The sequence below is a fragment of the Octopus sinensis genome, linkage group LG1 (genome assembly GCF_006345805.1).
Source record: "Octopus sinensis linkage group LG1, ASM634580v1, whole genome shotgun sequence".
NCBI lineage: Eukaryota > Metazoa > Mollusca > Cephalopoda > Octopoda > Octopodidae > Octopus > Octopus sinensis.
The window spans coordinates 72,732,451-72,756,786 of NC_042997.1; the positions used below are offsets into that span (position 1 = coordinate 72,732,451).

Below are 24,336 nucleotides of genomic sequence, written 5' to 3' on the forward strand. Positions count from 1 at the left end.
GTTGAGAATGCCATGATTTCCACTATTTTCTGATGAGAAAATTACAATCAGGTGGTGAACTCTACTTGCTCATCTTCGTTTAAATCAATAGCATTTACTACGCCTTCATTCGAACATTGAATGATTTAAATGAATTTTAAGCCCCATTGCCTTCAAATTTGTCAGAATATGCATGTACAAATGTGTCTGTCTGTCTGTTTCCCTAAAACTTGAGAACTACACAACCAATTTCATTCAAATTTTACACATGCCTTACTTAGGTTCCGGGGAGTGTCATCGGCAAAAATTTTTAACTTTTTGCCTAGGGCGAGCCCACAGCAATATCATATCTTCTCCACTACGATTCCCTAAAACTTGAGAACTACACAACCAATTTCATTCAAATTTTACACATGCCTTACTTAGGGTCCATGTAGTTTCATGGGCAAAAAAGTTCAACTTCTTGCCTAGAGCGAGCCCATAGCAATATCATATCTTCTCCACTATTTCAGTATTACGTGTTAAAAGTGAAACAAAAACATTTCTCTATTTTATGTCAGATACTTTCACTTTAACAATAAAAATAATAATAACAATTGAATTATATGTAGTAAGTAATAATTAAAATCAAACTAAAGTATAATATAATCGTAACATAACAAAAGTAAAAATAGCAATTGGTATAAAATTGCATCAATGATTTGAACTTGAATAAGTGGTTTCACATGAATGGGAATAAATTAAAAATAATTAGCGTGCAGAAATGGAATAGTCCAGATGGATAATAAAAAATTAAATTAAAGAAAAGACTATTGTCTATAAAGTATACAATGTAGAGAAAAAAGAAGATTTGAACGTATGGAGGAAATTTACCCAAGTGTGTTGTTATCTGTGATTAGACGTTGAAATTTTGTTGTGTAAAGTGATTAATATCGCGCGAGGCGTTTGCCTCCACGTGTGGAAACCTTCCGAAGAAGGTGAATTGACCCTCTAGTCATGGCGACTTACGCGGGGGTCACGGGAAAGAAAAATAATGATTCGTCGATAATCGTGAAGGATGTTTTCTTTGAGAAGAGTAAAATCAAGGAATATGAAAAGCTCTTCAAAAGGGAGGGTGATAGCGTGAAGCTAATCCCCCCGCGAAAGCAAAAGAGGACAAAGAAAACAAGACTGTAACATATAGAACCCAAGACAAAAATACAAAGAAACTGGCAAGAGTGGAGATAGCAGAAATCGAAAAATGTCTGGGAGACATAATGGGGAAATCGACCTACGTGAGTAGAGGCAAGAAATTTGGTACGGTGGAGGTGAGATGTGCAACGGAAGAAATTGCAGCCTCACTGGCTACCACTGTACTAAGAGCGGAAACATTTATAATGTGGCCCTCATACAAGGGAAGAAGAGGGGTCCGGGTTAAAATCCCGAATATACCCCAGAAGTGAAAACAGAATGGCTGGCAACAGCTATTCTAGGAGCAGCAGAAGAGGAAGTGGAGGTGGAATCCTTTAAGGAGTCCAACGCGATAAACTGGAGAGGATATGGGGTAGAACTGTGTTTGATGGCCACAAAAGAGGACATTGAAAGGTTCCCCTACAGAATAGAAATTGAAGATGAGAAACCCTCAGTGTAATTGTAGAGGGAAGAAAGCCAAACTGCTACTTGTGCGGGACAAGGGGGCACATTAAAAAAGAGTGCCCGTTATACGAATTCGTAGCGAGTGCGATGCGAGCAGGAACTTGAAGAAAAGAAGAATACGGTAAATGAAAAAGAAAAAGAAAACATAGAAAAGGAAACAAACAACAAGAGAAAGGAAATAATAAGTCAATGAAGGAAAAAGAAATAAAAGAAAAGAAAGAAATAGAACCAAAACAGAGTCAGGAAAAAAAAAAGGAAAAAGAAACAACAGGAAAAAAACAAGAGAGAGATCAGAATCAAACGAAAAGAAAAGACGGCGGCACACAAAAAGAAAAAGAAAAGGAACATAAAACACGAGAGAAAGAGAGAACAGACAAAGAACCAAAAAGACAAGAGAAGGAAGAAGAAAGAAAAGAAGGCAAAAAGAGAGAAAGAGAGAAACAAAGAGAGGAGAACAAGGAAGAAATAAGCCCGAAAAGAAAAACGAGAGGAAAACGTAGGACGGAAACAAGATTACTGCTTCTACAAGTTAGTAACCTTCCATCTTGCCCTGAAACGAAAGAATTGACAAGTAGTACGGAGGGACATATATGGGTCAACAGGATGACCGATCAGTGGCAGGAGACTGCTCTAATCCCGAAGAAAGAGTCGCTGAGTTCCTCAGAGCTGCCGGAGAGAGTGTAACGTTTTACACGAGTGTTCGAGTGAGAGAGCGGCTGCCTGCCTGAGGGCTCAGTGATTGACTTTAGAGAATTGAAAACTATTATGGAATACGTATAGAATTGTGAGAAGAGAGAGAAGAAAGAAGAGAAAAAAGAAAATATTGTGAAATATATGTGACGAAAATGTAACCTCTCGATTCCGGGGATCGAGTGGGCATTTACATCTCATTGTAAATATTCTTTCATATGTCATTTTTTACTTTTATTTTTTTCCTTTTCTTGTCATTCGCTTTCTTATTTTAAGTTCCCCGACTGTACTGTCCCATCTATGTTCGCCCCTTGTGGGTAGTAATAAAATCACATGGAGGAAATCAATTTTTTGCGTTTATTAGTAAGTTGATATATTTTTGCTCTCGTACTATTATCTCTGTTATTATATACTGTTGGTCTACCTGTTTTGTCTATTGTTGTCTAACTGACGAAGTCAGCCTTCGCGCGAAGACTTCGCGTTGGTGTTCCCCCCTCAGTGGGGGAAAACTACAATTAATTTGGATTTACCAAAGGCTTGTTAAAGCCATTTGTTCAAGATGGAGTCCCCCATCTCTTATTCGCCCGTGACGAGCGAGGATGAATACCCGGCGTTGTCGCCAAGTAAAAAAGAGGCGTTGTCGCCAAGAAAAAAGAAGCGTTGTCGCCGAAGAAAAAAGAGGCGGCGTTCGCCCAAGAAAATGGAAAAACCAGTACCAGCATCAACTCCAGCAAAAAAATTCGCTGAAAGTGGCTGGGAAAAAAGATCAAAAAAATAAATATAGAAAATTTTAAAAAATTTGCAGACTGTGTAAAAAAAGAAGGCACAGAAGTGACTGTGGCCACAAACATACAAATACATGACGATATAGAAAAAAAAAAGAATAATATATAAAACTTACGACACAACGAAAAAAATGATCCAAAAATCGAAGAAAAAAAAATAGAGTTCTTGTCTAAAACCTTTTATGGATAAAATAACGTATATAAACAGAGGAAAAAGATACGGCACAGTGGAGGTGCGTTTTACTACGGAGGAGATAGCGAAGAAACTATCGATGGAGCCAATCAAAGCGGAAAACATTGTCTTACTGCCATTGTATAAAGGAAAAAGGACGTCGAAAATTTCGATGAACAACATACCGCCAGAGGCAGATGCTGAATGTCTGGTGGCAGCAGTGATGGTAGGTCTGGAGGAAAAATAAACATCCTCCAGGCCACAGTGGAGGAAGAGAGTTCTGGAAAGGGCAGAAAATAGTGATAGCCATTCAGGCGGAGGTGCAAACACTGGAAGAAATTCCAGAAACGTAAAGATTAGTGAAGACGAGAAAATAACAGTTTTCGTGGAGGGCAGGAAGCCGAGGTGCTTCGGCTGCGGCAAGAAGGGTCATGTAAGGGCGGAATGCCAACCCCAACCCAAACCGCAGGAAGCACCTAAGCCAAGAAAAAGAAGATAATGTGTCACCAGATGCAGCGTCGGACGGCCCAGAAGGGAAGACTGAAGGTGTGGAGGTGACGGTGACGGCAGAACCAGCGGCGGAGGAAAAAAGAGCGAGGAAAAGATAAATGAGGAGGGGTGGGCAAAATTACCGGAAAAAAAAAGAAAAAGGAAACCACCCCTCCCAGAGTAATTTTAAAAAGAAAAAGAGTCAATGAACTCGTATATGGCCGTAAAGGCAGCAAATAGCAGACTCGGAAACGTGTTGGCAGCCATGGCCAAAGTGGAGAAAGTAGTGAAAAAAAACGACTTTGTAATTTACAGAATAGGCCGGAAGGATTACGGGCGGATAAAGTCAGAATTCTTCCATGACGTAGGCCCACTTAGATTGGATGTGACATCTCCACATATATTCGAGGGCCTACGTCAGACTCCCCCACGAGGCCCAGAAAAAGAGTTAGAAGAACAAGAGAAAACCGAACCACTGATATAAGGTAAGTAATGGATTACATTTATGTTGGTTGTTTGAATGTGCGCGGCTGGGAGCAGACTGGAAGCAAGGTCGCTTCCTGCATGATATCAGGTCGCGTAATTTAGATGTTATTGTTGCTACAGAAATCCGGTTAGAGGGGCCAAGAGGTCTACTCCCGCTGTTTGACGGCTACGAGAGTTTTTCTCTCCTGGCAGTCCTACAGGCGGGAGTGGGGTGTTGGTCCTATAAAAAGAAACCGGGTTTCTGAGAAAAAGTTAATTTTTGCAGATCCAGAAGGTAGGCTGGTCGTCATGGATTTGACGTTCAGTAACGGTAAAGTTATCAGACTGGTTGCAATTTACGCACCCAACCATACAGGGCAAAGTGATTATTTTCGTGAACTAGAAAACTTTCTTGGTACTTCGCATTCATTAGTGGTGCTAGGAGACTTTAACACAATTTGCAAAGCGGATGTAGATTTGTTGGCTCGTGTCCAGATAGAAAAGGTAACAGTGGCTTCATGGAACTGCTAAGCCGCTTTGAGCTAGCAGATCCTTATAGGCTGGAATTTCCGAACGCTCCATTGTGGACATGGTCAAACAGCGACGGATCTTCCAGGTCATATTTAGATAGAATACTAATTAGAAAAGTAGACAGTAAAATAGCTAAGTGTCCACAGTTTTACCCGATCAGCTACAGTGATCATAAAATGGTCACTTGTAAGCTTGACATAGATAAGGTTAAAAATAGAGGATCCGGTTACTGGAAACTTAATACGTCCCTTTTGGCGATTAAGGAGTACAAAGACCGGATTAGGAATATAATTCAGAGGGCACTATCTGGTACCATCATTAATAACAAATGGTGGTACGCCCTCAAACGAGCCATCAAGTTTGAGTCTATTAGATATAGCATAGGAGTAGTGGCTAGAGAGGCTAGAAGGGAAACTACTCTAGTTAAGGAATTAGAGGAAGCCATGAAAACTGGCTCTGCGGCTCAGGTGGCGTCCAAGAGACTGGTGTTAAACCAGCACCTCGAGGCCAAACACATGGGCTGCATTGTCAGGGCTAGAATCCGCCATATGGGATGTGAAGGAATCAACGCCGTGAGATGGGCCCGAGTGGTGGAAGCTCGGCATGGTAACGATGCCACGATTCGATCTTTGACGAACCAACAAGGTGAGTTGATAAACGAACCCGAGGAGATGTGTGAGGCCTTTCAGGAGCACTTCGCTCAGCTTTTCGGTGAGTGCGGCGGACTGGATAGGAGGAGGGCCTTTACGGACCTACTCGACGGGCTGCCGCGCTTATCGGGGCGAGATGCGGAGGGCTGTGAAGGGCCAATCACGCCTGAGGAGGTGGTTGAGGCAATGGCGGACTGCGGCGCGGGCAAGGCGCCGGGTTTGGATGGTCTACCCTATGAGTTATATAAGAGTATGCCAGACTTGTTCGGGCACCTACTGGCGGAGGTCTATGCGAACTGGCAGCAGAACGGGCTTATACCCAGATCTGTGCGCCGGGGAGTAGTGACTCTCGTCAGAAAGGACCCGAGCAAGGGGGAGTGCATTGATAATTTCAGGCCCATCACTCTGCTAAACACAGAGTTGAAGATTTTGGCCAAAGTGTTATCGAAAAGATTGGCGCGTGTCGCGGATGGTCTGATCGGAGAGGCACAGACATGTGCCGTTCCGGGCAGATCCATTCAGGATAATCTCCATCTAATGCGGTACACTATAGAGGGGTTTAATAGTGATTCTGGCAAGGGTGGGGCACTGGTCCATTTAGACCAATCTAAAGCTTTTGATAGGGTCGACCATCGTTACCTGGTATCTGCCCTGGCACAGTTCGGGCTGAGCCTTGGCTTCCTCAGGTGGATTATCCAAATTTATGATAACATCGACTCGGTAGTTCGGGTGAACGGCTTCTTGTCGAAGCCGTTCAAAATCAAACGCTCGGTTCGTCAAGGGTGTCCGCTCTCCCCGCTTTTGTACGTGATGGCTCTTGAGCCATTACTGCGAAAACTGAGCGGCATCCCGAGACAGCCAGGTAATGGAAAATCAGTGTCAGCGTACGCGGATGACATCACCATCATCGTAACCGAAATGGACCACCTATGTAAAGTAGGCAAGGCCATAGAGGTTTACGAGACGGTGACAGGAGCAAAAGTTAATCGCGAAAAGTCAGTCGGCTTGCAACTCGGCACCTGGAGAGGCAAGTCGATGCCTCCTGACAGCGTCGTGGGACGTTGGACGGAGGGTCCGATTAAACTGCTAGGGGTCTGGTTCGGTCCAGACCTCCAAATAGAGAAGAATTGGGGCGAGGTAACGAGCAAGGTGGCTGCAGTAGCCAAGACCTGGTCTTGGCGGTGGCTATCCCTGAAAGGGAGGGCGGAGGTGGCCAATGTGTTTATCGCATCGGTTATCACCTACCGCCTTTCCGTCGTTCCTTGCCCTGATTCGTGGTTGATCAAGTTGGAAAGACAGCTCTTCTACTTCTTGTGGAAGGGCGGGAAACACTTGTGAAACGCTCTACTTGCTGTCAACAACCGTTAAAGGGTGGGCTAGGGATGCCTTGGCTGATGATGCGCAGACATGCGCTGAGGTTAAGACATCTGTGGCTCTACCTGGATGGTGAACGGGTGTGGTCTTCGCTAGCAAAACTGATGTTTCCCAAGTTCACTAGTTTCGGTGGATGGGAAACCTGGCTGAATCGTAGATCGAAACTTGGTACTTGGTACACGGAGTGTCGCAAGGCTCTCCTGCTATTCCGTCGCTCGGGCAACGCCTGCGGTGGGGGTTCCACCACATTCTTCTATAGAGGGTTGGTAGAGGCGGAATGTGAAGATACCTTGGGGGAAACCCTAGGTCTCGACGATAATCAGCTGGCCAGTCTGTTCCGACGTACGTTCGAGCCGAGGACACTGGACAACTTCCAGAAGTCTCTGGCATGGCAATGCTACAGAGGAGCTCTACCTGTTCGGGATAAACTCGCAAGGCACGGTGGCCAAGACAGTCCGATATGTCCAAGATGCGGGCGGGATAGGGAAACCGTCCCGCACGCTATTGTTCATTGTCCGGACGTGTCTGAGGTGTGGGTTTATGCCGAACAGCTGTTGTCAGGTACACGAAGAGTACAGCTGTCGACTGAGTCGATTACAAAAATTGACCCACCGGATTTCCTCGTGAATGAAGGTAAGTTTCGTTTTCTCGTTGTAGTAGCAATTGCGAAAGAGGTGATATGGAAGACGAGAATGAAAGGTTTACAGTCAGGCAAGTTCATCTCCGGCCCTGGTTTGATGAATTATTTCATCTTTCACCTGAAAAGGAAGATAGGGCTGGAGAGAATATGCCTGACTAGGAGAGTGTATGAAGAACGATGGAAGGATGTAGCACGAAAGTTGCGAGTGAAAGATACAACATAAATGTAATACCAAGCGCAACCAAAAGTATCAGTGGGGAGGCGGGGCTCGTGGGGTCCGAGCTAAACCCGCACCCACTCCACCCGTAATGTCTTCCGGTCTGTCCCATCATTCGATTTCTGTCCATTTATTGTAATTCATGAAAATTTTAAATCCGATTTATTGTAAAAACCCACTCGTTTGTCTGACCCCATCATCAGATTGTATTGTCCCATCTATGTTCGCCCCTTGTGGGTAATAATAAAACAACATGGAGGAAAGCACCTTCGAAAAGTGTCTTGGTGCGACTATGAAAGATATCTAATCAGAGGCGGTAAATTCGCCACAATAGAAATAAGGTTCGAGTCAACGGAGCGTGCAAGGGAGTACTCGACTCGAACTTGCAAAGTGGAAATATTTTATTTTTACTTTTATATCTGGGACGTAGGACGTCCCGGAAAAAAATTTAAAATGCCCCCCCCCCCGAAGTAGAGGTAGGCTGGATTGTAGCGACCCTTCTATTCAAAAGAGAGGACAAGATACAATTGATCGAAATTACAAGAGACGGGCTAACAATTCCAGTCTGTTATATATTTTGAGTATTGTTATCACTAGCGATATCAAGATATAACTTTGTATTTTGTATTTTATGTTTAGATGTATATATATAGATGTACATGTAATATGTACACATATATACATGCACTAGCACTATGACCCGGCAACGACGGGTCTTTAATGCTAGTATATATATATATATATATATATATAGGAGTAAATATAAGGATAAGCAAGATAAAGTGTTACACTTTTCTTCAACCCCTTTAATTCTTGATATCATTTCTATTCTGTGTATGTCGGACTTGTTTGTATGTAAGCATATATACATCTTTTGCATTTAATGTATTAAATATTCTTTTTTTTATCGACCTACCTAGCTTACTTATCCCTACATTTACTCCTCTACTCGCTCAAGTTTAAACCTTTTGAACACTACTAAGTGTATTCTATACGGAGAATATCTGATTCTAATTTGTGAACTATTGTTTACCTTAGAGATGCTTTGAACTGAATGTAAGTCGATGTCTTTAAAACATAAGTTACTGGGAAGGGGACTGCAGAGAATTCATGATTTCTTGAAGAAGGATATGGAGGGGCGGTCGATAATAGCAGATTCAAACGTGAATATACTAATTGTTGTTGTATTTCGTCGTTGATGAACAATTTCTCCTTTCAGATGTACGTGTGTTCATAAAACCCTCAGTTCATTAGAATAAGAGCACTTTGGGGCACCTGGTGCTTCTACATCCTAGTGTCTTTTCAGTCAAAGCCAACCTGGACTAATAGATGTAACAAATGTTCAAGGCTCTTGTTTATAACTTTAGCAATCATTCACGTTTGAATCTGCCCGAAACATATTAAGAATGAATATGCAAACCACTGTTTAATTCTCGCTGTTCACTGTGCACTTGTTTTATTATTATTATTAGTGTAAAAATATCAGCATGTATCAGTAAATAATTTATTTACTGAAGTTATAAACATGAGCCACAAACTCTTGTTAAATTCTTTATCCAGAAGTACCTTTGGCTGAGGAGATATACCAGATCCCTTTACGCTAAGGAGAAGTTGTTTTCCACTGACGGGGCATACGTAGATAACCGAGGTGAAGGTATATAGAACCCATGCCGAAAAGTTGTACTTTATTTTTCTAAAATATTATGAAAAAATATTTATAAAATTTTATATAATTTTGAACTTAAAACTTGTTATTAAAACAAATGGACGATAACTAAGTTTTCGACATGATAAATGTGAGAGACACTGACTTTGGTATGAACTGGAATAAAATTATATCCTATATTTCGAAATTTGACTTCATTAAATCCTTGAATTTCTAACCTCATGCAACATCTTCCTCATATTCCTTATTTATTCTCTTCTGCATGTCCTCTTACAAAGGTTCTGCTTTATGTTTTGATAACAAGTCTTAACTTAAAAAAATAGAAGTCTCAATGTTTTACTTTTCAGTAAGACACACATGTTTTGATCGCTATCGTACTAAATTTTGTCGCCCAACCTTTTATTGCATTATTAGTTAGAGTTTCTTATATGAGTCTTTGTTTTTTTTCTTTTTCTTCATATACATTCCACATTTAAGTTAGGTACTGTTTTGGGCGTGCTCGTTTTCTGCCGCGCGCAGAGTGTTCACATACATACGTTCTATTTAGGTAATCTGCATAATCCTGAAATCGTTGACATCATTATCCTTTTCCTTATCCAGCCGATCCCACAATATTTATAAAGAATTAATCCCACAATATTTATAAAGAATTAGTGGGATAAAAACAGACAACTGCATTGTCTTCTTCATTAAATTAGATGAGGAATTCAACCTCTAACATAACTGATGATCGAAGACCTTCTATATTTGGAATTTGAAATGTTCTTGCTGTTCCTTTAAGATTTTGTAAAATGGCAAAGTGATTATCTTCTCATTTATGCTGCATGGAAACGTAAACAAGCGAAAATACCGCCCCTACCACTTCTCCATGCATTTTCGAAGATGATAAAACATTTCTGAGACTACTTGACAGGTTGCGTAAATATACCAGATACATGACGCAAGAAGTAACGGAAATTGTTGTTACTAGTAAATATAATGAAACTGTTTTTGGTGTCTTATGTTAATGTTTTGTAAAGGAAAGCGAGGACTTGATACTATTATGGGTATGAACATTTTTGCCACAACCGTTTTGGGGCAGTTTATTTCGCATCGTTGATCCGACGCTGTCTTATTTAGTATGAGACGACTTAATGCTTTTCTTTCTTTCTTTCTTTCTTTCTTTCTTTCTTTCTTTCTTTCTTTCTTTCTTTCTTTCTTTCTTTCTTTCTTTCTTTCTTTCTCTCTCTCTCTCTCTCTCTCTCTCTCTCTCTCTCTCTTTCTGTATGTGTACATTTCTGTGCAAGTGTGTGCTTGCCTCCGGCTCCACAATGTACTGTCGTCATAGCAAGCTGAATGTCCAGGCAACTATGCCAATTTGTCTCATTCTGTACTATTTTCTCATAAAATGAAACTACAAATCTGTCATGTTTTGGGAGATTACTCGTCCACATTAAAATCCGACTCCCATTTATCAAACGCCGCAGTGATTGGGGTTCGAGTAATGCTGATATAGCTGAGTCATGTATATATTCAGAAGGCCCTCCCATATGAGTACAACAGGTTGTGTCGCCGTCAGTTCAACAACTTCGAATTTGAACTTTAATATAAGGGTAAAGTACTGCAGCTTCTTAATATGGCATGTGCTTCTATTCCTTGATTATTTCCAGTTCACAGTCTTACTGAAACTGCTCAACCAGTACATGTTTTCCTTTCATAGTATTTTCAGTAAGATTTATTCTTACTTCTATCTACTATGTTAAAAAAAAAAGTTATCGTAAAGTAGCTTATCTTTGTTTCATAGTAGGATTATAAATTTGGATTGTGTTGTAAGTAGGAAAAATTATTTACTTATGAAATATTACAATAAATGTCAAGAATTCAAACCCTCAGCACTTTCTATTTATTAACTTTGATTTTCAATATTCACTTTTATTTTCAGTTTTTTGGATTACACTACTGACAATTGTTTCAAATATGTAGTTATGTTGTTTAATTGACCGTCACTTAGTTACACTGTCGTCTAATTGGCCGTCGGGCAGTCAAGCTATCTTTTGACTGTTCTGCACTTGTTTGGTTTCAGCTGAACCTAATTGTCACTCGGCTGGTTGTCACCCAAATTTCTGTCGCTGAATCGGGAAACTTGAACTTGATACACACAAGCACACACACGTGCGCACACTCACGCGCACGCACATCATTATGTATATTTCTCTCAGTTACTATGCATATCCCTGTTAGCTAATCATCGTTCAACTAATTATAATGAACGTTGTCTATCTAGCTAAATCATTTACGAAAATGTCAATTGATCAAATTACACCACATATAAAAAAATATAATACAATAAAAGAAAGGGAAAATTGAAAATACGATGCCATTTTACCGTGACTAATCTGGTGTGTAGGGAATAGTCACGCACAAACTAGTGACACATTGTATTTTGTAGTTTTCTTTCGAACGAAGTTTCAATGCGATGAATTTAAAAGGATAAAGGATCGGTTCAATGTGGAAATGAGATAAGAGAAAACAAGTGGAATAATAATCTGCTTAATTAGAACTGTTCTGGGTTAAACAACAGTAACCAGTTCACACTACATGACCCAAGAGTCAGAAAAAAATTATGCGAGTTAATTGCTCATTAACACTGGTGTTTCAATGTTAACATGGGTGCCATAATTTCTTGTTTTCGCATCTAACACATTAAACTGTCGCACTAATTGCAGGAGTGTTAGAATTAGTCAAGCACGAATTTTTTAATTCAGAGTATTTTTTTAGTTTTGTGTGTGTGTTATTTCTGTATATCTTCAAGTTTTGTGGAGGGGGGAGGGAATTAAAGTGCCGGTAATTTTGAAGTTATAGCATCCACGCCTTCCCTATGCTAACAGGATAAAGAAGGGTTATTGTGTCGTCAGTAAAAGAAATGGCTAACGTTTTGTTCAAAAGGTTTCATTGGATGAAACGTTGAATATTTTATCCTACGGCGCACTAATGTGTCTACGTTTCGGTGTAGTCACTTGATTTGCTAGACATAGCAACCAAATCCCCTTCAATACACGCCCAGCAATCTAAAAAAGAAAAAAGAGAATGTTAGAATGAGAACTGTAGTATTTCATATACTATGTTTGAAAAATTAAATACGGGATGATCTTCGCTGAGTTATAAACCTGCTCGATTAGGTCTAAACTAGTACAACGTAGTTTATTCGAATTTTAATAATTAAATAACCAAATCAGGTAATTATTTTATTGGGTTATATAATATATTCCAATCAAATTATATCTATTTCTTAATGTATTTGGTGTTTCAGGAAAATGAAGAGATTGGCACTAAGGAAGCCATGTACATCATTGGTGAAAAGCATGGCTTTTCCAAAGAAAGAACACGAGGTGAGTTATTAACAGAGAAAGGGAGACATTGATATTCTGTCAAATTTGAGACTGCCGAGACAAAAATACACCCCTAGAGCTTTTAGCTCTAACTTGCCTGGGGTTGAGTATTATTAACTTTATCAATCAAGTCTTGGGAAACATAAAAAAAATATGGGTGCACTCCTTTTTTCTCTCGATGAAAAAAGTGGGATGTTTTTTTTCTAAGAAAGCAATGGAAAAGTGCCAAAAAGTTTATGTTTTTTTTTTGAAGAAGAAGTTTAGCATAAAGAATGCATCGAAAAAATATTAATAATACAAGGTGTGAGATTACAATGGCATATGAGGACTGTAAGAAAAATATAATACGTTGCCACGCAAATAATTTTGGTGGATACGAGATTGAACCTATAGGGGCTGTAGCAGGGGGAACAGAAATCACTCGCTTTGATCTACTTATAAAAATGTTTTGACTAGATGGCAGTAAAGTTAGAGAATTACTTGTATCTCGTGACGTGGAGTTAAATGATGAAAACTTAATAAATTTAGAGCAGCAACGAATTTATGGTATGGACAATGGACAAGATGGAACAGACGAAACTATGACGCAAACAAAATAATTCTCCGGCAAAGATCTCGACGCTACATTTAGGATCTTTAAGAATTAAAGCAGATAATAATGATTGCAGATCCGAATGTAGATAGGATAATGTAAGTCAAAAGATAAATTAAAATTGCAGTTGACTGTTCAATGAAGATAGAGAAACCAAGACAATCATTCTTTTTACAATATTAAGAGAACAAAATTTTTTTTTTCCATGTACTGACACCAGTCAAAATGTGACAAATCGATGTCAACTGAAAAAGGAAAGAATTTTACTTCATTTGCAGAAAATTTTGATGGCATCAATCTCAGAAGGAGACCCACAAGGATTGTTTTATTTGGGTCAAAGGATCAGTGGGAATGTTTTACAAAAGATAGAGAGCGCAACTTGTCTTCAAGATTTCTAAATAAATAAAGCTCGAAAATGTAAAAAAAGTATAAAATCTTGTGCTTCTAATCAAAATATTTAGAAATTATAGGATCATAGATTTATATTTATATGAAAAGACAAGCAATAGATTTTTGCCTTATATATATATATATACACTAACACCACACACACACACACACACACACACACATGTATATTAAATGTATATTATATGTATATTACACCAAGTGTAAAACAAAAACACGCAGATTTAGACAGGAAAAGGATGGATGTGTAATCATCATAGCAGGTTGAGTTATGAACATAGGCAATGGTCTAAGTTTATTAACATATGTGGTCTCAGCTTACAAAACAGTCTTGCCGTTTTGTCTTTTAAGCAAAAACAAAAGGCGCTTTTGTTGTCTATTCATACAAGGTTAGAATTTCAACTAGTTTGTTTAGGATAAGAGATAATAATTTGCTAAAAATATGTGTGCACTTACATAAATGATTAACCACCCCCACACTAAATTTATAAGTTTCGATAAGGATAATGGCAGTAAATATAGAGAGTCAGAGTTGAAGTCCAACCAGCGCCGTATTTGCTTTTTCATCCCTGTAGAGTCGATAAAATATGCATCAATTATATAGTCATGTCAATGTAATCAAATATACATTCCCACAAAATTTATGACCCGACGTTAATATAAGAAATCAATGAAATCAATATTTAATTACGCCCCTTAGTGTTCTGAATTCAAATCTTGCCAAGGTGGACTTAGCTTTTCGTTCCTTTCTGAACTGTGTTTGATAAAATAAGTAACAATAATTATAGTGGACACTAAAAACTTTTAAAATTACATTCATAATCAGGACTAATCAAGAGTAATTGAAAATGCAATGGGCAATGAATGTGCTCATCAGCGGCACTGGGACAATGCTGGACGTGTTGACGGGTTAGAACGCATAAATGAATCATAACTTAATCATTATTATGAAATATTAGAGCATGTAAATGAACACTGGCGTTATAACTAAAAAATAATGAACGGTGGTAGGGCGTGGTAATATTCATTCTCAAAAATCCTATAAGCTTCTTCAGTATTCTAAGGTCTGGTGATAACGGTTAGACTATGTTTCACTGACGAGCTCTAATTCAACAGAAACATGCCCGGAGTTGTGATTATATTGACAAAAGTCAGACTTAAACTCACTTCAAAGTATTATTTATATAGCTTGTCTCCCCAGAGTGTGCAATTTCAGTGAATATTCTCGAATCATTGCATCAAGTATGACCCTGTCGCAAACTGTTCCATAAGTATTAATCAAATACCGGAGTCTCTTATTTTGACTACAAACATTCTACTGAATTTCGGGTTTTGTGCAACTGTAAGAAATTAATGTTTGTGAATCTATTTGCACGAGAAATAATAGTTATATGAGTGAGCACCTATTTATCACACGGGTTAAATATATATATATATATATATCTAAATTTCATATAAATATAAATCTGTGATCCTATAATTACTAAATATTTTGAGTAGAAGCACAGGATTTTATACTTTTTTTTTTACATGTTCGAGCTTTATTTATTTAGAAATCTTGAAGAAGAGTTGCGCTCCCTATCTTTTGTAAAAAATCCCACTAATCCTTTGACCCAAATAAAACAATCCTTGTGATTTTGCAAATGAACTATCCACAGAAGTTAGTCTCTTTTCGAACCAACGAAAATATAGAACTTCTTAGCTATACATCTATATGACTCACTCATCTCAATGGTTATACAACTTATTCTCTGGTGCTTGTCATCTTTCGGCCCTAATGATAAGGATGGGTGGATAATGCGCATTACGTAAGACAATAGCACTGGAAAAGTATATGGTTAGTACCCTCTAGCAACATCACCTAAAGCAGAAGACATGGAGTATAAATAATTTACAAGGTTTTCAGAGGTGAATATGTAGGACATGATTACAATGTAATGTATAGGGATGGTGGGGCTGGAATGTGTAGGGGTGGGGTAAAGAGGGAAGGGGTGACGATGAAGTGAGAGGGTGGGTAGGAGTGAAGATAGGAAGTAGGTGCCAGAGCAAGAGAGGAGAGGTGGGTGGGAGGAAGTAGGTGTGAGAGGAAGAGAGGAGGAGGTTAGATGAAGCAGGGAGGAGAGTTGAGCCCATGTGGCACAAAGGAGCGAAGAAAGAAGATTAATCCCTGCTTACGGCGAAGACAGGGATCCACATGGCCCCTGAGCAAGGACAATCCGAACACAGACAGGTGTTGTAAAGAGTGACCGGTAGAGCGGAAATGGCCCGAAACCGGGGTGTCGTTGCCGAGTCAGATGTCTCGGAGGTGTTCCACGCACGAACCGGTCAGCCAAGCGGCGTCCAGTTTGACCGATGTATAGAGAAGGACAGAGAGAGCAGGAGATGCAGTAGATGACGTTGCTAGAAATGCAGGTGAAGGAGTCAGTGATATGATAGGGTCGATGATGGGTGCCTGTGAGGAGAGTAGTGTTGGAGAGGTAAGGTCAAGTGCGGCAGCGTGTGCGGGAGCAGGAGAACGAGCCGATTAGGGATGAAGCTGTAGACCAAGAGGTCTCGTAGGTTGTGGGCTCGTTTGAAGGAAGGGAGGAGTCGGTTAAGGAAGATGTGCGAAGTGGAGGGGTCGGACTGGAGTCGCCGGAAGGCTCGGAGAATGGTGCGTTTGAGAGGTAGGGTGGGAGATGAGGGGAAACGGGAGACGGATGACGGTGGGGCGGGTGCGGGGGTGAGAGAGCAAATAGGTCATAGTGGGGCTGAACCAGAAAGCACGTGGTTGAAAAACAAGCTTCTTAACCGAAACCACAATTGATTTTCACATGCTTGTAGTGTTTGAAAGAAACAGTATAGATTAAATCGACGCCTGTATGTGACGCACTGTTTCAAACATCCACCACATAGGAAGGATGTAAAAATCAGTGTCAAAGAAATGATTTCTTATCAGAATATAAGATAGAAGAGAGTATGGCACACAGTTGTTTGAGAGAGAGAGAGAGAGAAAGAGAGAGAGAGGGAGGGAGAGAAAAAAGAAAGAGAGAGGGAGAAAGATAAAGCGAGAGTGAGGAGAATGAAAGAGTGTGTTTCACAAATAGTTAAAATGTAGAAATTTTATGCTTTCTTCACTTTTTCCTGGCCCAAAGTACTTAGAATTGCACAAAGCAAAGTTGTCCTGTGACCTAATTATTCGAGCGTAGCAGCTGAAAAGATTTATATTTTTGACCTTAATTAAGATACAGGACTGTTGAAAACACTAAGCATTGTACTCCCTCTCTTTCTATAAACTGATGGTCTGGGGAAGAAGTAATTAACAACTAAATAAAAGCAACAGCAGCGTTAAATTTAGTAGGACGTGAATAAGTGATAAGTAGTGGTAAAGATCAATTCCTTTTCTGTTTTCAGTTCACATCCTTACGAAGACAACGATGATGAAATATACACTAATAATACATTGGAATCAGTTCTGTTGTCTGAAGTCCGCACACACACACACACACACAATCACTGACCATGCGGAACAATGGTTTGTAATTGTGGTTGATGAAAATATTTTTAGTAGTGCTTGTAGTTGTAGCTAAGTAATAATGGCATAGGAGAAAGCAGTGGGTGTCAGCCTGAGTAGAATGATAAACAATTCAATATTTTGTGGTATTTAGTTATGTTCCTTTTCGTTCTGAGCTCAATAAAATTCCACCAAGTACAAATTTACTTTTCATTCTTCTGAAGGCAATGAAATATTTATAATAATATTCGTCCGCCGTTGTCGATGATGACCAAAACATCATGTGGGAGAAGATGGATCGCGAGCATCCGATGTGTGCTGGGAAGGTTCTGCTGCAGGTCAGGAACTGATGATCTGCTGGGAATGAAGGCAAAAGGTTGACTCTGGACTTGCACAGCTCAGGGGGGGGGGTGCTCCTGCGAGCTTATTCGGTTCGTAGGTGACACCTCTGTTGATGCAGCTACACCAGGCAGGCTGGTTCTGTGCTTGCAAATAAAGCACTTACCAATTACTTGACAAGTTGATGCTAGAATTTGCAAAGCATCAGATAGAACATTTCCTGTATGTAGTTATGAAGCTTACGTCAAACTTCGGCGATTGGGTCAACCAAAATAAGTAACTCTTCGCGCACTTCGTAGCGATCATCATTAATATTATTTAGAGGGTGTTGAAGAGGTAGAATCGGTAGGTCACTGGTCAAAATGCCTTGAGGTATTTAGTTACGTCATTTTAAGTTCTGAGTTCAAATCACAACACAGTCTACCAGTATCTATAAAATTACTGGCAATTATTTACTAGAGTAGACTCAATTGACTATGTTTTTCCTACACAGCTTTGACATTCTTCATATTTGCTCAGTAAAATATGACAGTGACATTAGACTCTAATTGCTCCCCTTCAAACAATGTCTTAAGTCAATGTAAGGCATCGTTAACACCATTCACACTTATTAAACATGAAGTAGACTTCTCCCAGTTTGCGCATATTATATAAATTTTATACTGCTATAATGTACTATGCTTTGCGGGAGATGGCAGGGAAGTAGTCATTGATGAGAATGAGACAGATCTTTTTCTGTCCGCAGAGAGAGAATGTTTGAGGTGTAATCACTAAGTTTGCTAAAAACTCGAACAATTAAGCCTTGCTTTACATTTCAAATTGTCCTAAACAAATGCTGAAAAATGAACTGCTAATTAATTACCTAATTACATTGCCAGTACTTGCTTCACCGTGCAGTTTAGACAATTGAATTCTATCCAAGTTTGTGTATACTATAAACATCTACAGGCTATTGATCTTTCTGCGGGTAGAAAGTATATAAGCAATCTCTGCTGAGTGATTGAATTACTGGGCACAGAGAGAAAAAAAGCCAGTCATGTAACCACATGATTTACTTTAGAAAACACACAAATATTATTTACCCTACATTTCAAATTATCTTTAATAAACGTTGTATAGCACTGTATGAATCTTTCTCCTTTGTCACCTCACCAGCTAACTTTATGTCTGTCAAAATTTCTTGCCAATAGAATAAGAGCCGGCTTCTAACCTAGATCCAAGGCCTCTTCACTGGAATTTCAGCATCAACGACAGGGTATTTTTGTATGTATGTATGTATGTATGTATGTATGTATGTATGTATGTATGTATGTATGTATGTATGTATGTATGTATGTATGTATGTATGTATGTATGTATGTATGTATGTATGTATGTATGTATGTATGTATGTATGTGTGTAGATTTGTATGTTTTGTTATATGTGTGTATTCTCATGCATATAGTTGCATATATAGACATTGCTCATATATATTTAAATGATAAACTTCTTGAAGGCTTAACAGATTTTTGCAGTTACAATGATGGATTGGATCTGTAGTCTTCGAATTAGCTTTCTTCTTTCTGGTTTTGAGAAGCCTAATTTCTCAAGATTGGTATTAAGGCAGTGTGTTACATATCTCAGAGCCTCAATAATCGCAGGTATAAACATGAATTTGTAATCTGGATAGAGTAAATGCAGATTTCTCAATAGTTCAGCGTGTATGTATGTATGTATGTATGTATGTATGTATGTATGTATGTATACGTGTGTGTATATATGTATGTAGGTGTGTGTGTGTGTATGTATGTATGTATGTATGTATGTATGTATGTATGTATGTATGTATGTATGTATGTATGTATGTATGTAAGTAAGTAAGTAAGTATGTATGTATGTATGTATGCATGTGACGCGTGGCTTAGTGGTTGGGATATTCGATTGACGAATGGAAGGTCGTGAGTTCAATTCCCGGCGACGCGTTGTGTCCTTCAGCAAGATACTTTATTTTCACATTGCTCCAATCCACTCAGCTGGCAAAATGAGTAGTACATGTACTTCAAAGGACCAGCCTTGTCACACTCCGTCTCACGCTGAATCTCCTTGAGAACTACGTTATGGGTACACTTGTCTGTGGAGTGCTCAACCACTTATACGTTAATTTCACGAGCAGGCTGTTGCGTTGATCGTATCAGCTGGGACCCTTGTCGTCGTAAAGGACGGAGTGCTCTTTTATGTATGTATGTTTGTATACGTGTGTGTATATATGTATGTAGGTGTGTGTGTGTGTATTTGCGGAAGCAAGAAGAATGCTTATCACGTATTATAGAGTTTTAACCTTATACAACAGAAACACACACGCACGCACATTCACACACTCAAACACGCACACACACACACACAACACACACACACACACACACACACACACACACACACACACACACCACACACACACACACACACTATGTGTGAAACTATGCAGAAACTTGTCATATATATATATATATAATATATATATATATATATATATATATATATATATATAATATATATATATATATATATATGACAAGTTTCTGCATAGTTTCCATCATATTCTCATAATGTCACTAAAAGAAAAGTTTATTGATTAAAAAATACTTTTATATTTTTCAGAGCTCTATGACAGTTTTTCGCTTTTTGATCGAAATGGGGATGGTGTGATCAGTATAGATGAACTTGGAACAGTAATGATGTCACTAGGTCAAAGACCCACGAGAGACGAGTTACGGGCCTTGCTTCACAGCGTCGATATGAACCGTAAGTAAAAATTCCTTTGTGTTGCTTTTAAATCCTGCATTGTTTTCTACATAGCTTTTCATTCCTCTGAAGCCAATAAAAGATGAACCAGACGCACTACACTATCGCTACAAAATAGCATTGTTCCAATACGAAAGAAATACAAGTATTATGGCAGTATTTTGTTTACTGTCGCTGATGTTTAATCCTGTGTTTGCCCAAATCCAAACTTTTGTTCATAGTTTTCCAGCCGCGACTATCCTGTCTTTCTCTTTTGTGCAAGAAATCTAGAACTACATAATCTAATATGGTTTGTGGGGTGTGATTTGAGAGAGATTTGGTTGCTATTTCTAGCAGATTAAATGAGCCCTTGTAAGCTTCTTTTTTGTAGATGTTGTAATGGTAGTTTTGGGTATCATTCTTTTCAAAACCACTTCACCTAGAAATTTTTAATATTGACACAAGGTTACAAAGGTATTACAAGAGAGAAGAACAGATAACATTTAGCACCGTTTTGGTACATATGATAAACAGACAGAATGGGTCATTGAAGTATTTGAACATGTCGACATATTCCATCTCAATCACAATTTTTTAATTAATTCTTTTTAACTAAACAGTTTGAAACTTCGAATACTGGTAGAATTTCTCATGTAGAACACAGTTTGCTGTGAGCGTTTTTGACAAAAAATCGTATTTTAGAAGTTATTTCGTGTTAAAGCTGTCGTATTTGGGTAATTTCAGCCAATCAACGACGTGTATTCGGTTGAAGGAAGCTACTGTTGTTTGCAATAGTAATCGAAGAGGAACAACTTCCGGATCTAAATGTCACCACTCTGTTCTATAATAGTTATATAAATGGATGATAGCAATAACACATAGAAATTCTCCCTCATATGATTTTATACAGTATATATTTTTTAATGTATTTAAGGATCCTTAAACGAGATAGTAATCAAGAAAGATCAAGAAACACGAAAGCCTTATACACCCTCCATCCTGAACATATGCAATCTTCCGATTCCTATACGAGATGAAATGAGGAACGTCGATTCTTTTATCCGCTGATTTAGATATTTCGTAAAATTTACTAAATGCCTTTTTCTACTCTCGCCTTTGACCCTTTGTTTCAAGTGGCACAAGAAGTTGATTGGAAGACCACCGAGAAAGAAAAACCTTTTGTTTAGCTTTTCCCCACTTTCAACAATGACGTTTAACCAGAGAAAATTACCTCCCCTTGCAAGACAAATGTTGGCGGCTGGACATTTCAGTAAATTCATATAATAACCAAATCCTTCCTACCTGCACGAACGGCAGTTTACGCCATTCACTAACATTCCGCTAACCTTTCACATTCTGTTGAAGATTAGCTGAGTGCCACTCACAGTGTTGTGGTATTTCCATAATTTACTAGTTTACGGGCGAATCGCGAAGTAAATATGCAAATTCATACAAGCATTTTATGTGTAGGCTCATAGAAGACGTATTTTATTGGCCAAATCTCTATTATGTTTTCTAAAAAAATCCCTAATAGCTGTCTATATTTATGTCAGTAAGTTTATTGTTTTGTCTTTTAAACTTTTGTTATCTATTTGACGTACTTTGTTATTTTCCCTGCTGTTTTCTTTTTCTGGTTCTGTTTTACATTTGGGTTCTGTTTCCATATCTCTTATCAATGTTTTCATTAATCTCTTATACATTTCATAATTCTACTTTGGAACGTTTGTGGATTCCTACTTCAAGACAGTGGAAACATTGACTTCGGTGAATTTCTGGATATATTTGCTAGAAAACTGAACATCGATCCTGAAAAAGAATTGTACGAGGTTTTCTGCGTTTTTGACCAAAATAAGGACGGCTTCATTTCAGCTATGGAACTATTTGAAGTTCTGTCACGACTAGGTGAACATATCACTAAGGTTAGTTATATCATCTTAGAGGTTTCCTTTGTTTTTCGCACCAATTTATAATTCAAAATAAGTGCACTAAAATACTTGAACGCTCTTCTTTCTCTTTCTTTGTTCTCTCTCCCTTACACATACGCTAACACATGTACATATACAAATATTTGTGTGTGTGTATGTGTGTGTGTATGTGTGCGTGTGTGTATATGTGTGTATATGTGTGTGTGTGTGTATGTCAGGTCACTGATAAGGCCAAAAGAGACCGAAATCACGTGATCTGGTAGTCCTGGCAGCGGAAGTAGTGGTGATTTTCTGCCGCTGACGATAACTATGATGTACGTTAAAACCATATAAGAGGTTTTAGCTCTTGGTAAATATCGCAATATTTGTGTGATCCGCTTTTAAGTGGTGTAGGAGGTGTACCCAAAAGACACCGGAAATTTGCAACATTATTTCATTCACTTGGTTTTTACATTTTATCACCTTCAAAGTAGTCTCTATTTGAAGCAAAGCATCGGTCCAGGCGCGTTTTCCACTCTTCGAAGCAGTGCTGGAACTCTTTTGCAAAGTGATACCTTTTAAAGCCTCCGTTGTTTTCCCCTTCACCTCTTCCACATCTGCAAATTTTGGTGTACTAGCTTTCGTCACCAGTGATAACCTTCAAAAATAAAAGTCCGGATCAACTTCCAACTGTTTTTCAGTTCACGACAAGCATTCAGTCATTACTGCTATTGATCTTCCGTGAGCAAGCGAGAAACAAATTTTACTGCAACTCTTTTCATTTGCAACTCCTCGTTCAAAATTCGTTGGCAAGAGCTTCAGGACACACTGATCATATCAACAAGTTCGTCACTTGTTCGGTGACGGTCCCCCAAGTTCATGATTGTTCATGTTTTCATTCGTTCGGGAGGTCGACTGTCGCCCTGAACGAGATTGGTCTTCAAGCGACAGTGACCATTCATAAAGCGTGGAAATCAATCGTAGACTTGTATTTTGCTCATGGCAGCGTCCTTGTAAACTGTCTGAAGCAGGACAACTATTTCAGCCATCGTTTGACCCAGCAGAAATCAGAATTTTACGGAAGTACGCTGCTCCTTCGTTTCAGCCATCGCAAATATGGAAGGAACACGGCAAAACAAAGACGCATCATGTGGTAATGCGACTTCGCCTGACGACACCAATCAGCAGATAGATGCCTGAGAGTTGCATCATGTGGCTTCTAGCGGTAGACGCCTGAACGACAAAGGGTTTGTCTCACAGAGAGCGTTTCCGGTTACTTTTGGTTTCCTCCTCTCGTACATTTTTACCTTTTGGTATTAATACCGCCTTTTACAACATATATATATATATATATATATACCCCTCTGCGAAAAGATCTCAAAATTTTAATTGATTTGCTTTTCGCAGGAAGGAAAGTTTCTTGTCGAAGATACGTCTCGCTTTCACCTTCGAAACGTAGAGTAGATGAAACCATAGCGACTGAAGAAGGTTTTTTTTCTTTGTGTTAATTGTCCTGTACTCTATTTTTTTGTTGATAAAAAATGTCCAGTTCCTTGGGTTTGTGTCTATGTTTTCGTTTCTCATTGTGTTCGACGTCTTTTTGGTGTCCTGTACTCATATATGCGTGTATATGTACATGTAGAGGTAGGTACGTACATATATGTTTATATATATGCATATGTTTTATTTATTAATGTATATATATATATATATATATATATATATATATATATATATATATATATATATATATATATATATATATGGCAATTACAGAGTGGAAGATAAATATTAGTGATTACAAAAATGCAAAAACTGTTAACCTCACTTTCATCATTTTTGCACGTGGTCGCACCGACTGCGACCTGGTCTTTAGTACGGTTTTAATGCAACTCTTGCTTCCCACACTCTCGCTCCCCCACACCGAAATACCCCAACTCTACCACACCACATCACACACCACCATACCACACCACATCACACCACACCACATCACACCACCCCGTGCACACTAGCAGTGACCACTTCCCAGCACCTACACCGTCATCCACACACCTACACATGCACACACGCACAAGTCAGTGTCACTAGTCCCCTTCCACAAGCACATACACGCTCTCACATACACTACTTTATTATCTCAAGAGAGTGTGTACATGCTCCACATATAATAGTCTG

The 24,336-nt window shown here is 38.9% G+C and overlaps 1 protein-coding gene across 1 annotated transcript in view; it reads left to right on the forward strand.

Moving 5' to 3' along the window:
• Positions 1-24,336, forward strand: part of LOC115217846 (neo-calmodulin-like) — a 68,912-nt gene that overhangs the window by 41,201 nt on the left and 3,375 nt on the right. Inside the window, exons 2-4 of the mRNA XM_029787546.2 lie at positions 12,583-12,661; positions 20,132-20,275; positions 21,998-22,173. Coding sequence (XP_029643406.1) covers positions 12,583-12,661; positions 20,132-20,275; positions 21,998-22,173 — 399 coding nt within the window. The remainder of the gene's footprint in view (positions 1-12,582; positions 12,662-20,131; positions 20,276-21,997; positions 22,174-24,336) is intronic.